We start from the raw sequence: 14,868 nt of genomic DNA, 5'->3' as shown, positions 1-14,868 counted from the left end.
ATAAGCATGAAGAAAATAGGCAGGGGTCAATAAGACTTTAATTTGAGATAAAAACAACAAAAAAATATCGGTTTAACGTTATATATATGAAGTTTACATGGCAAAGAAACTAGCACAGCCTGTTAAATTCGGTAGGTTAACTACAAGTTGCAGAATACTGCTAATGTAAATATATTTCAATTTAGAGTCCCATCATCCCCCCATTGTAGTTTTGTATGTTTTTATTGCCAAACATTGAAAGGTTTGCTTTTAATTTAGTAATTTATACCTCTGGGGTTATTTAACTTTAAAATACTGATATAATAAAAAGATAATATTTTGAAAATATATTTGAAATTTGGTTATTTGCACTTGGTGATAATTTATGAAAAGTGGCTTGTGCCAAAAACAGAGTAGTAATACCCAATTTGTAGCAAAAATAAAAACTTTATGCATTTGTAGGATACAATATTTATCCATTGATGTTCGAACATTACCCATTGTCGTTCAAACAATACCAATTGTTATGCAATAATATAATGTATAGGTAACATGTTAAAAACTATAGCAGTAGGGCAAGAAAAATAATTTTTTGACTTAATTTTCAAAGCGTACAGTATTACTTCGTGTTATTTACGTATGTTCCTATTTATAAATACACTTAATAATCAAAATTAACAATGATTTTAAACTGTCCCATCTTATTCTGTGTGTTTTCGAATTTGTAAAATTTCACTTGTTGCGCGGATCGCTAAATAGCTCCTCATGTGTTTTATTATATTTTTATTAAATTGTTGTTAATTAATAAAGGAATGATAGTACTAATTCGTGGTATTACCCAAAAACCGTCATCTATTTTGATTTTGGAAATATTTGGCAATATGTGTTTAAGTGTCCCATCTTCCCCCATTGTACTATATTATATTTATGTCTGTTTAAAACCATATTATATTTTTTGTCTTTGTTGGTGGCAATTTGTGTGACCAAACTACGATTCTAAAAAACTTTCGTTTAGCTGATATCCCTCTCTTCATATTTAAAGATGAGATGTATTACATTTATGTTTTCATGTTACGCTATTTATTCATTTTATGAAATTGTGAAAGTCTTTGAAGCCACTTCTGCCAGTAGTAATCCATCATGAACTCGTTCATACAAAACACAGAAGCAGTTTGTCCATCATGGTAAATCTTTACCACCAGCCCATGTGTGATCTGTATAAAAATAAATAAATGAAATTTTTGAGCATAGTCAAACCGATTGCAGTTATATAAACCAGCATATTTTTCCAATGGTTTTATACCTTAGCAGTAGAGCTCTGTGACCCTTGTTTATCTGCGTGGCAGGGCAACCAGTTATAACAAAGGTTCCGCATAAAACACCCAATCGCTTACTTTTTCAACCTCATTCCAGCTTTCATATACATCTTTAGGATAATAAAGCCAACTCTGGCTAAAATCCCAGGTTTCATATGCCGACATAAGACCCCATCATCTAACAGCAGAGCATATTGTAGCGCGCTTGCTTAAGAGCTATGGGTCCAAAAAGTAGTCACTAATCAAGTAATGGGTTACCTAAGCTTTCAGCCATACAGAAAAAACGAACAATATCCACCAAGTTAGATATGTGGTAACTCATTCAGCGAGCAAAAATAGTGTGTAACGGAACAGTCAGGTGAAAACCGCCACACTAGTATAAAGCAAGTTACATTCACCCTCACAGTATAGATTCATTTGCACCGTTATGCCAGAATATTGGAGCAATGTTAGCAGCATACAGTAAGAATAGCTAAGCAATAAAGTAATCTATTAACCTGGTTACTGCTTGCAGATGAATGGTTGAGAGCCCCAGCATAAGCTACAACTTGTACAGGATCATCGTAACAATCTTGAATCCGATACCTTCTTTTTTTCGACGTTTTCCAATCTATTACACACATGGTACCTCTGTAATTAGGTTATACAGGTTAAAGATTGAGATATAGTAGAGTGGGGGAAGACGGAACACTTTTAGCACATGTTATCCATATATTGTGATCAATTTTTTTCAATTAAAAACGGTTCACAAGAGTCGTCAGGATACAGTTTTATAATCCTTTCGAACTTTCTTTGTTTACTACCCAGTGCAACGTGAAAATAGAATAAAAAGGTGTCCCATCCTCCCCCACCCTACTATATGTATATTATCTCAACAGATAAAAGATAAATGTAAAACGTTTGTTTAGGTCCTTATGGTAAATATAACAAAAACAACAAGAATCTTGGGAACTGTTCTTCAGCCAATAAATTAATGAGAACAACTTTAGTTCTGCGTACAATAAACGAAATGTTGGTGTTTCTGCTTCCCACAAAACATTATGCATGTTAGCTATAGCAGCCAAATATTACAAAATTTCTACAAACAAAATCTTTTTAAGCCAAAAATGATCTAAAAAGTACGAATCAACTCACTTGTAAACAGCATTGCAATCAAGGTAACCACTGTAGCCAAGATGAGAATGAACAACCTTAAATTCAGTATTTCCTACTGCACCAACATCTGCTAATACAGGTCGCACACTTTTCCATAACTGGGTGCTATTTTCTTTAGGGCAGATTTCATCTAGAGGCGTGCCTTTTAAATATTCTTCAATTGAACTATGGCAAGCAGAACCAGCACTCAGAGTATCTGAAAATAAATGTTACGACTTTAGAATGTATGCTACATCAGTCGTTACAACATGGGTGTTTTGTTTCGTACAGTTTATGCCTGCTGACGAGTTACCACACACCTAATTTTGTGGGGAATTAGTGTTTGCGTTTTTGTAATGTATGGCTGACGATATAAACAAGCTATAGAAAAAAGTGACCACGGAGTTGGAGTATTTATCGTTAAGCGTCTTGCCCAGGAACACCTTCATCGAGGACAACTCTTGAACTAAGCATTAACTTACTTTTAAATTACCACGTACGTTGTCATGTGGTTACGACGGGGAAGCTTATTTTGCGACGAAACAACAATTTATATGTGGTTAATTTTCTATCGGGTATTATAGTGGGACCCTAATTCGTGTGGGCCCCCCGCGGCTGCGTGGTTTGCGGGGTCGATGATACACCACTGGACTGTTACACCCTACACACCGTATAATGTAAGAAACCAGTTAATAACAACATTAACATTGTAAATGGAAGAAAAGTGCGAGTAAATTTAACCTATGAATATACTTAATACAATTTAAGGAAACAGAGATCCCAAATTATGATATAACAGATATGTAAACCGCTCAATACTGAAGAACAAAAAATACAAACCTTTTTGCATTTGGTTGAACCCTTCTTCCCCCATCTCAGCAATCATCTTTTTCTTCCAGTTTAGAAGAATAAGTTGTTGTTCTGGGGGTTTTGTTGCACTCAGAATGCGAGTTACAGACGGCAGTTTCTGTGCAGCAGAAAAGTTGATACAAAATTTAATTTTAAACCAGTGTCGGTATTTCATATTTATTCTTAAAATAAAACATACTGTTCTATTGTTATTAGACTTCCCGAGTATTATCATAGTATCGATGTTGTTTAAATATTGGGTGTGTAATGGGACTCCCGCAACCAATTTAGGAAGCTGCACAATGATAAGAAAAGTTCACGTTTTTTATAAAGTGCATAAAAAAGAAGTTTTAACACAAACATTTTTACAACCATATATATAATAAGTTTCTCTTCATTTTAAACAGCTTGGTTTAAGAACTAAAACAATTTTTTAGGTTTTCTGAAGATTACAACGCAACTAAACGTAATATTTCCGCACGGTATAAAAATCAGTCTTATGTGAGATTCTAGAGGCAAATTCCCTTCCCAACCATAACACACAACCATAACAGCAGAACAAAAAAAACATTTTTTTATCTGCTGTTGATGAACAAAAAAACAAGAGAATCCTTTAAACAACAATCACCTTTGTAGTTTCAATGGTGGAAGGAGTTTCATGGTTGTGGGTTAAAGGAAATGTTAAAATATCTTTGACCTTCTGACTTGAACATGAGGAGATAGAAAACGACGAAGAAGATGAAAAAAACTTGTTGATTTTCTGGAATGTCATAATTGAAAAACATTTAACATTTCTGTAAGGAGCAGTAAGAGGCAAGTATTTTTAAATCTTTTTCTATGTGGTTGAGCAATTGCGGATACAGAATTAAAAAGGTGTCCCATTTTCCCTACCCCACCATATAAAAAACAAGACGCCCAGCTGTGTTTATAGCAACTGTCATTGTCCGCCACAAGAAGATAATAAAAGCCTCATAATTCATTTTTACCTGGTGCGTAACCCTTCTTAACCAAGCAACATTTTTCAACATTTCAGATCTTTTTTCATTATTAAAATATCAAACCTAGCACTTAAAACTGGCCAACCTGAGACCTCATATCCTGCACAATAAAAGAAAATTTATTTTAATTTTCGCATGAGCAACACAGTTGGTCAGTGTGTGACACAACCTTGACTTATAAAGTAAAGGTTGTGCAAAATTTAACAGCCAAAAAAAAGGATATTTACATTGTTGACAATCGTGCTGTAAAGTTGGCACATTTAGAATGGTAAAATTTAAGTTGCCTCAAAATTAAAATGCTGTTTTGGAATAATAGTTCAGAATGGGCAATATGTCCTCATTTCAAGTATATAATTCAAAAGACAATTTTTATGCAACAAAATATGTTTTTAAGAGTTGAGTAGTAATTTTTAACAGGTACACTAAAGGGTAAGAAAATTAAACCTCTTAAAAGATTTTTTTAACATAAATTTAAATATAAAAATTTTCAGGAGTTGACTGCTAATTGGTTTAACTTAATAAACGAATAACCTTGCCCTTGATCTAAAATATGTGAAAAAATAGGAACATAAATTTATATACCAAAACAAAATACAACTTCAGGACAAAAGCTTTACAATGGCAGTGAGTATTGGTATATGCGGTAATTATCAAAATCACTTTATTTTTAACAAATTTGACACCAAAACAACATTTTCACTTGGAACACAAAAAAGACGATCAAAACAAACATGTATGTGTTTTTAATTAATATCATTTTGTACATTAGCTCATTATTGTAGTCCAGTATGTCATGAATGTACTCCAGTGTGCCATACACATCAATATAATGACAAGCACCATAGTTTATTTGTTGAGAAAGTTATGCAGCATTACTGCTTTACCATTTCATAAAATGGGTGACTTTATAATTTTTCGAGACACACAAACATTGCACAGAAAGAGCGCATTCAATAGCCAAGCTATATCATCGCAAATGTTTATTTTACCAGAGGAAAATTTGAAATTTGAAATTGGTACCCAAATTATGAAACCCAATGACCTAAGGTGCCTAACAACATTATGGTTTGTGGACATTTTGCTATTTTACTCTGTACAGGATTTGATTTTTTTCGAAGCATTTTCAAGCCCGTTTTCCGCAACAGTTTTTAAATTTTCATTTTCTTCACTACGCGGTCGCTTCAGTTTTAAAATGTTTTCGCCAATTTTTGAATTCAATTCATTAAGGTCTGCCTTGTCACCAGAGGCAGTAGAGTCAATAGCATCAACATCATTGCTAACTCCTTTAGTTTGTCCGTCACTCTTGTTTTCAGTAGCACCAAGTAGCAAGTCATTTGTTATGACTCTATCTGGTGTGTCAAGCATATCTGGCTCCCCACCAAGCCAAGCAGGGTTGAACTGAATGATCATACATGTCATGTTATCACATCCAGTTCCATCTCCCATGGTATCAGGAGCAAGGCATTTGTCGAACAACTGTAGAGGTATGTGGACTTTTAATTGCACAGCAATATTTGATGTTTAAAGGAGAAAAACTAATTTTAATTTCACACCAGTATTTAGATTATTTTAAATTACTGAAAATATAGTTTTGCTCTATAAAGTTGGACTGCAAAATGCAAATACATCTTGAGAAAAATTACATAACCGCAACAAATTACAAACCAAGCCTTTGAAAATTTTTGTAAAATATGTCCACCTCTTCACAAATTGATGAAAGTTTTTTCTCAGATTTCTTTTTCTCAACATCCCCATTTCCATTCTCAGCAGATTTTTCACATTTTTCAGGATGAAGTCTTGAACGAACGAAATCCACAACTTCTTGGCTTGAATATACATTCCTGAATAAAACATAAAAACCATGGGTAAATTTGACAAATATTAAAAACAACAACATTTTCAGGTACTACCATAAATATAATATTTTTTTAATAAAATAATTTGTGCAAATTTGGTAAAGTTGTAATAAAGCTTTTTTTAAAAATGATGTAAAAAATTAAAGATTTTAGCTTCCAAAATGAAGTTTGCAGGTTATTGTGGTAAATTCATTGTTTTAGGAACCTATACCACCAAACAAAAGGTGGCAAAGTACAAAGTACAAAATATTACAGCATTAGGCTGTTTTTGAACAACCCGGACACTGTGTTAACCCAGTTGTCACTAAATAGGTTTTAGTACACCATGTGTCGAGGTAATGGACCAATTTTTACCTAAACCTCATGACCCACTACATGACATGCTGCAAAACAAAGTTACATACAAATATACAATTATGTACCTTCCCCTAACTCCCCTGCATTTTGTAAAGTTTGGCGCCTAAACATCAACTTACCATATACCATCACATGCAAGGACCATGAACTCATCTGTTGGTTCAAGCTTCACACTTCTCACATCAGGCATGGCACTTATCATTTGATCTTCTAATGGGATATCCTTGTTTGTTTTATAACAATGGTCCCCTGTTTAAACTTTGTTTTACACAATCGAATCAACAGAAAACAACCACTTGTTCAAAAAGTAGTTAAATGTTTTGAAAAGTCAGTCAGTAAATGATAAAACTAATCTGACACTGCAAATATTTTAATATCTTATGTGAAAGCGTACAAAAATATTAAATAAACATTTTATCCAACAAAAATAACTAATACCTGTGTAAATGAAAAAGAACCAAAAACAAAAAGAAAAAACTATTTAAATCTTTTAAATATTTATATAACAATAAAAATGACATAAAAAATATCTAAAACATATATATTATAAAAAATTGTAACACTAAAACTATAAAATCTCTTAAAAATAAAACTAAAATTTCTCAAGAAATAAGTTACTTAGTTAATAAAATAAAATATCAAAAATAAAACTAAACCCACCTATTGCTCGTGACAAGTTTAAACCTCCGTTCACTCTTCCCTGAACATTTACATGCCCCCCTGCCGCTGTAATTCTCTTCAATTCAGTTTCATCTTCAGGCTGAATCAAAAAAAAAAAAAATTAGAAACAAAATTTTTAATAGTTTTTGTTGATTTTTGGTTTTCTAAAATTAGTTTCGGTTGCTTGTTTTTTTGTCAGAAAATCATAAAGGATAACACAATTTTCTTTTTTTTTAGTTTTTAAACATAAAGTTAACTTAAAGTATTTGAATTGGTCTTCTTCCAAAAATAATTAAAACTACTCATAGCATGGTATTTAAACATACAACAACAAAGTTAAAATATTAAAGTAATACCTTATGATCATCGGACATATCAAATGCTTTGCCATCTTTTCTACACAAGACACATCTGGAATCCCCAGCATTGGCTACATGGAGATCTAACCCACTTAATAAAGCGACTACTGCCGTGGTACCACTGTGGGGTGTAAGAGGTTTTATTAAGCAGTAGTTCAAAGGTCTTGTTATAATTTAGCCGGTGCGGTGGCTCTGTAGGTAGGCACTAGCATCATAACCAAAGGATACCAGCTTGATACTGTGGTACCATTCATGTTCATGCCATATGTGAGCTTGGCAAACACTTTACAAACATTTCTCCAACCAAGTGGTCAGTGGGAAAACTCATCTCATGGTGTATCACACTGTAAGACCTTCGAAAATTTTTTTTATATTTCTTCCAACCTGTCTGATCCTGGCTCTTCAATCCCAGATGAAGCAGAGTTTGCTAAAGCTTCCAAAGAAGGAGCATTCTCCTCTCCCTCTTCATCTTCATCATCTTCCTCCTCAGAAGTCTCCTCCTCACTTTCATCTTCTTCATCTTCATCAAAATCTTCATTTTCAAAATCTATAAAAAATACAGAATTTTAAATCAACTAAAATGTATGTGCTTAACACAATTCCCACAAACATAAAAATCCAACCCGGTACAATCTAAAAAAGTAACTTATAAATTTTTATAATCTAATGTAACGTAAAACAATTACAGCATTGGAAAACAAAAAATGTTTTTTTTTAGGAAAATGTTCTAAAACAAAATAAACCATCATCATCTGAGTCTTCCTCTTCTTGTGGTGGTGGTTTGCTCTTCACAAACGTCTTCTTCAACTTCTTCAATTGGATCTTTTTTTTCCCATCACCTATGAGAAAGATATAGTAAGGTGGGGTAAGACGGGAATGTTTTCATTCTCTATTTCTGTCCCATTTAGTAGTAAGAATATTTACAGAATTATAAAACCGTCGACAAGCAGCCTTTAAAAAATGATTCTACTTGTTTAAAACCCAATACTTAAAACTATAAAGCTCGGTCTTTATTAAAACCCTACAAGGAAATGACAGTCTCTTGAAACATTGTGGGAATTATTGAGTAAAAAGCATTCTTTTAATAAAGAACAACTAAAAACTGTGGTTTTACCACTTTCAGCATTTGGTTCTTCTTTTTGTTTCCCATTACTTAAATTTGTGTCCTGAGTGTTTTTATCTTTGTTACAACATGTGTCTTCTTTGTCACCGACATTATCAGTTGCTTTCCCTTCTGTTTGTTCAATTTTCTAAAAAAGTAATAATGTTTAAACATGTTTTGGGGAGTCAATAATAAGCAGGAACACCATAAGCATAAAAGTTTGGCGTTTGTGACCATTGGCAGTTTATATTTACAAGTGGTGTACTTGAATTTGAATAGGAATTAGTAGCCATAAATAATATTAATTCTATTACACTTGCAATAAACACCTTTTCATTTTCTTTGCTGGCAGATGTAGCTGACTTGCTTGGTGATGTTTCTGAACCTAAAATATTAAATCAATATCAATTTAACATTTCCTTCTTCACTTACATTTAACCCAAAAGCATAATTTTATTACTGAGATAAGAAATTTACAAGTATTTAACCATTGATTAGTATAAGCATATGCAACTTACTGTTAACATCTTTAGCATTATCTCCACTATCATTCTTTAAGTCGGAAGAAATCTGAAAAATAAGAAGTTTATTTAAAACAAAATGGCTTTATCTAAGGTAACAGGTGAAGACTTGTGTATGTTAGTCAACAAATGTAGTCTAAATGCCGAATCATTTTGTCATAAAGTTTGTTACAATCATATGCGCCGAGCCTTAAAAATACTGTGAAATGAAGTTCACCTGATTCGCTCCAATATTTACTAATTCATACAATGCAATAAATTCTGGGTGGGTTCGCTCACCCTACACCCCAGGTTTGGCATCCATTGTGATTATGATATTTAATATTTAGTAAGACAATGGAACTTACGACAGAGGATTTTGATGTGGTGACATCATCAGTGACATCATCACTTGAATGTTTAATACTTTCAATTGCTTCTTTAGTTTCGTTGGCAACCTAAAGAAATAACACCAAAGCTTTAAAAACTAAACTAATTTCCCTAAATAGTGGCTCAGCTATTACTTCAGCCAATTGGTTTATTATGGGTTGTCTAAACTAGGGATGTGCCGAGCCCCAAGTCAAAAACTCAGGCCCCAGCGTCTCCTTTTAAACTATAAAATATTTGTTTTTGAAACTTGATTAACTTTAAAATTAATCACAAAAGCTAATATTGGTTAGAATAAAAAAAAAACAGAATAAAAAAAAGCAAAAAAGTAAAATAGGGATGAAATGTTTGCAAAAATAAAATATATTAGCAGTAACCAGTAAGCTACTTCAATAAGTTTAGCAAAACTTCGGAAAAAATTTTTTTTGTCAAATTTTAGTTTGCTTAAGTAATGACTATTGTACTGCTTAGAATGAAACTTAGAAAAAAAACTAAACAAATATATATACAGATTACAGATACAGATAGCTTTTACTTACAATAGGTATTTGCAATAAAAGAATTTTAGCAGGACAGAGGGGTCCCATTTTACCCCAAATACCCTATTGTTTTTGTTGCCTCACGTGACTATATATATGTTATTATTGGTTGCAAGACAAATAGAATTACAAGAACCCACCCTTCCATATTTTGCCAACAAATCCTCAATACTCATGGTAGCTTCTTCATATAATAAACGTGTTTCATCTTCAACTACAATAATATTAATATTAGTTTACACAAAAAAATTGCTTAGTCAAAAACGGTTATAACGAAGCTGAAGACTTTTTCTACTTAAATGAGATTCTATGGATATTATTTAGATATTTTAAAATAAGCCCTAGAAATAAGTAATCTGTTATTTATTGGTACAAACATGGCATGAAATATTAATCTAAGTCAAAACAAGGTGAAAAACACAAATAGTGTGAAGCTGTGATCAGACTTTTAGATTTTTATAGGCGAAAAACTAATTTTACTAGTCAACTTCATATACTATTTACGCATCATAAAACATAGGGTGACATTGTTAATATACAGTTACACTTATAGTTGCCAAACATAAGGAACCCTGTTGAATAATATTGGTAGTGTGGTATACTTTGGCTCTGCTTGTTTGTAAAGATACCTAACAGCAGAGTAAGAGATGTTTTAAGCCTAAAACTTAAAATAATATTATATATATATATATATATGATATCCCAACTAATTCAAAAGCAGTGGGCACCCATATTGTTAGGCCTATGGTCAAGCATGTTAGAAATATCTGGGCCTAAATTTAAGCAGCGATCACTAAAATATAAAAATACCATTTTCCTCTTCTTCATCCTTCTTCGTCAGCTCTTCTTCAGTTGGAGGGGGATCTCCCGGCTCCCGCTCGCTAATCAACTTCAACTCCTGCATCAACAGATTAAATATCTTAGTTATAAATAATTGGTGTTATAGGTGATGATCAAATCCAAAATATTCAAGGAAGAAAATAAATATATATATCACTACTTATGAGGTATATTAATTTGTGCTCGTGCAAATTGTTTGTTTTTTAGAAGAATACATTGTATTAGAAGCGGTATCGCTATATTCCTCAAACTTTTAAATTGTGTAATGTAAAGAAAGCAGGGATAGTTGAACAGGCAACAAAGTTAAAGTGAAACAAAACTGACTTATTAGTTATTCGTCCCTGAATATTTGGAAATAATCAAAACACACTTTACATGAAATCTTCTGCGTGGCGCTAATGAGTAAATATTAGAAACAATAAGGCAAATTTGTTTAACCGAGATATGACTTTGTTTAAACATTGCTTGTTTAAACATAACTACACCTACAAACAACCAGCAATCAGAACAAAAAAGGCTGTAACAAACAACAATTTTCATCTCTTAAAATAACTGAAACAAACAACAATTTTCCTCTCTCATCCTTAGCTGCATATGAAAACCTGATATATTATATATACCTCACATACGTTATAATACATCATTAGCACACTGCACAGGTTCAATTGGAAGTGTTATGCTCCTTTGCTAATGGTAACTACCTTAATAATCCGTGGTTCTTTTAGTTTTCGGTCGATTTTCATGAAGGTTGCTTTAAGTGCCTCCCCCATTTTCCCATCCTTATATTCCTCTGTTTGTTTCAGAACATCGGCAAAGTAGTAGGAACAATACATTGCCACCTCACCACCTACAACCAAACAGCTTCATTAAGAACATGAATTAGATATAATAGATGACTCCTTAAATATTATGTAGATTTAAACTATTTTAAATCAGGTTACATTGCTGATTAGCTGTCACAAAGTTCAAGTAACCTGTCTTTAATGCAGCCTTATATGCAGTGGAACATCCAGGAAAAAATTAATTTTTATACATAATTTGTTGAACGTAGTAAAATTCTAGTTAACAATTACCTCCATGTCCATCATAAACAGCAAAGAGTCCAGTGTCTTCATCCACCTCTGGTATACAGTTGTGAGCATCCTGTCAATTAACATTTGTTATAACTGACTCTCAAAAAGTTGAATAATTTAAACTAGTTTAAAAAAAAATTTGACAACCCTATTAATTTGCCTCATTTGAATATAAATTAATTTTACCTCCATGCTTATCCTCCAACCCTGCATGCCCGACACACCACATGAGTATTTGTTCTCACTGACCACGTCACATGACCGTTTCTCAACAGATGGGTTTGATAAATAAGCACCCATGTTAAAAGTTAATTACTTTTCAGCATAAATCATATGACAGCTTGTACACTAAACACCTGTTAAAGTTGTGGAAAGGTAACATAAATATCTAACACTTAAACTGGACAATCAAATTTTTCATTAAAGACCAGGCTATGTTATGATGTTTTGGCATATGATGTAACCATAAAATACATTACTTTCTGTTTTACACATACAGCAACTATAACATTATAAATACAAACACAATCATACAAGAAATAACTCACGTGTTCACGTGTAGTCCGTACAAACATATATACTATAATTGCGGATAAAATATGTTCTACTCCGGTATTCCCGTAAATTAGTATTGCCGAAAAGACGCATGTCAAACATAACGTAGTACTAACAGAGTTTAGAAAACAACCACCTTTTAGTGTTACAAAACTGCCGTGTGTATTGTTTCTTATAACATCAACAAAGGCATAAAAATCTTACACACATAACGTTCCTAACAAACCCGCACATGTTCATTACAGACAGCACTTTTACACACCTCCCTGGAGGTGTAAAACTAATATAAACTTTTGGGTACGTAGTGGCCAAACAGTTCCTTTCCGTCAAACAGTTTTTCTTGGTTTTCTTTGTGTTTTTGTTCTTAGTTTTCTTTGCGTTTGTAAGAAAATGCACTAACGTATGTGTTGCATATGTTGTACGCCTTATAATATAGTACAGTGGGGGAATATGGGACACCCAAGCACAGATATTGCCCGACATTTCCAAATTCAAAATACATGACCGTTTGATTTTCCGCATGTTTATATCTCAGTTATTTTTCACAAAACTAAAACTAGTTTTATAAGACTAAATCAAACTGTACAAAATGTTAAAGTCTTTTTTATGAAGCTATGAAACTTGTTCAATCGTCACACTCGAAAACTCCAAAAATTGATCGGCTTTACTATGATTTAGCAAGAATTCAAAATTAGCAATTACTATTTAATTCACATTTTGAGCACGTAATTGAGCACGTTAGTGGGGTCAATTTTCAATTCTAGCATTTATTCTTCAATCTCTTGATTGAAATCAAATCATAATATATATTTATAATTTTTAGACTAAATTTTCAGAATTAAAACAGCATAATTAGCGATTAATTAACGATTACTTTACTGTTTGATCAAACGCGCCAAATTTAAAATGCACCTTAAACGTTGATGAAATGATTGTACTATATAAAGTATTTTGAACTAAGCGTAGTTCTATAAACCATATTACATATGATCGGCTAATTAGCGAGTAATTAACGATTACATTTCTGTTTGTTAAGGCGCTAACTGGTACCTAAAATGTACTTTAACATTGATTAATCGACTGTATTTAATACAAAAATTTTAACTAAGCTTGACCTTATAAACCATAGTGTATAAAATCGTCCAATTAATAGGTAATTAATGATTGTAACGCTTGCTGGTCAAGTAAACTGCCATGCATCGGGAAGTCGCTGGTAATCGGTAACTTTTGACTTTGTTTACGTTAATATGCAAATATAAACAAAAAGTATATATATAGTACTAGTCTCATATATCTCTTATTAAAAGAAAACAAATCCAAAATAGTTGTTATAGGGCGGGGGGATCGAACCCGGGACATGACGTTAGTAAAGCGCGCGCTATAACCGCTAGGCCAATAGGTCTAGTAATCAGCACTGTCGAGACAGCGGTTATATTATCCGAGAATTTGAACCGTTGTATTAAAAGGGTTAATTAATACTATGCTAATTAGTTTAATTAACGTGCTCACGCATTAGATCTTTGATCCCTTGTTTTACTTGTTTAAAAACCTGTTTCCAACTTTTTTTAATATGTAACAGCAATAATAGGCTTTGAGGCTCGTTTTATGAAGTGTTGGTGATACTGTCGAATAAATCTGTAACATTATTTTTCTGATTATCAATATATCGGGATCCGTAAAAAGGAAAAGTAAAAAAATTTAGGTGTAAAAATTATTTTAATAGTACCCCTGTATCACACGGGGTGATGCAGTTGGGTTAGGGGGTAAAGTTTGGAGTTTGTTGCAGTTTTACAAAGATAAATAACCTACCTATAATCGACTTGAATCACCTGTGCTTAATTTGTCCGTAAGCCTGTGGGGGTGTGTAAAAGTCAAAAGTGTGCTCTAAAATAATTGAAATCAGTCATGATTCTGTAGAATTTTGCTATAGAAATAAAAAAGTAATTTTTCGTTTTGCTAATACCGAACAGAAGTCAGAAATGACGTCGTGCCAATGTTCCCGAAAGAAGCAAATATAAATTTATCGCTAGGTCTAAATAACCACTAAACTTTAAATTTTCATAACAACTTTCTATCCTGCATTTCCATTGTAATTTATTTCGGCAACACCTTTTTCTTGTATACGTTGGATTTTTTGACAAAATTGCGGCTTAGTGCTTTCAGCCTGGTACGTACTTTATCCTCTGTCCCAGAACGTAATTCTCGCCGACATGCCTGAGTGGTTAAAAAGAAAAAAAAAGGAATTGCAATATTACGCAACGCAAATAGGTTTGTAGTAACATCACATGTCAGTCGCAGAAGTAGAAACTAGGAGGTTTACATAGTTAGCTGTATCATGTATAACTGATTAACTGTATCCTGTAG

At 32.7% G+C, this 14,868-nt stretch overlaps 2 protein-coding genes across 2 annotated transcripts; both read right to left on the bottom strand.

The window, feature by feature from the left end:
* Positions 1-1,036: 1,036 nt before the first annotated feature.
* Positions 1,037-4,383, bottom strand: LOC149742441 (mitochondrial genome maintenance exonuclease 1-like). Its single transcript, XM_089894033.1, has 6 exons — positions 4,265-4,383; positions 3,907-4,038; positions 3,270-3,396; positions 2,430-2,646; positions 1,793-1,925; positions 1,037-1,193 (listed from the first exon to the last, which is right to left on the bottom strand). Exons 1-6 carry the CDS (start codon positions 4,304-4,306, stop codon positions 1,056-1,058), a joined length of 789 nt encoding a protein of 262 aa, XP_089750159.1. The 5' UTR covers positions 4,307-4,383; the 3' UTR covers positions 1,037-1,055.
* Positions 4,375-12,331, bottom strand: LOC149742440 (protein phosphatase 1G-like). The gene is made up of 16 exons (XM_089894010.1): positions 12,136-12,331; positions 11,950-12,019; positions 11,578-11,723; positions 10,847-10,934; positions 10,177-10,250; positions 9,479-9,568; positions 9,129-9,180; positions 8,940-8,995; positions 8,623-8,758; positions 8,252-8,347; positions 7,893-8,055; positions 7,506-7,629; positions 7,150-7,249; positions 6,609-6,738; positions 5,976-6,117; positions 4,375-5,752 (listed from the first exon to the last, which is right to left on the bottom strand). Exons 1-16 carry the CDS (start codon positions 12,247-12,249, stop codon positions 5,363-5,365), a joined length of 1,971 nt encoding a protein of 656 aa, XP_089750136.1. The 5' UTR covers positions 12,250-12,331; the 3' UTR covers positions 4,375-5,362.
* Positions 12,332-14,868: the final 2,537 nt, after the last annotated feature.

Source organism: Ciona robusta, chromosome 1 (assembly GCF_009617815.1).
Source record: "Ciona robusta chromosome 1, ASM961781v2".
NCBI classification, from domain to species: domain Eukaryota; kingdom Metazoa; phylum Chordata; class Ascidiacea; order Phlebobranchia; family Cionidae; genus Ciona; species Ciona robusta.
This window is presented reverse-complemented; position numbering and strand designations above follow the sequence as displayed.

Coding starts and splice junctions, on each gene's coding strand:
- LOC149742441 (XM_089894033.1), bottom strand. CDS start 4,306: ATGTTGAAAAATGTTGCTTGGTTAAGAAGGGTTACGCACCAG. Junction 4,039..4,264: donor TAAGAAGGGTTACGCACCAG/GTAAAAATGAAT, acceptor ATGACATTCCAG/AAAATCAACAAGTTTTTTTC. Junction 3,397..3,906: donor CCACCATTGAAACTACAAAG/GTGATTGTTGTT, acceptor TCTGCTGCACAG/AAACTGCCGTCTGTAACTCG.
- LOC149742440 (XM_089894010.1), bottom strand. CDS start 12,249: ATGGGTGCTTATTTATCAAACCCATCTGTTGAGAAACGGTCATGTGAC. Junction 8,348..8,622: donor AGAACCAAATGCTGAAAGTG/GTAAAACCACAG, acceptor TCTTTCTCATAG/GTGATGGGAAAAAAAAGATC. Junction 6,118..6,608: donor CTTGCATGTGATGGTATATG/GTAAGTTGATGT, acceptor TGTTTTATTCAG/GAATGTATATTCAAGCCAAG.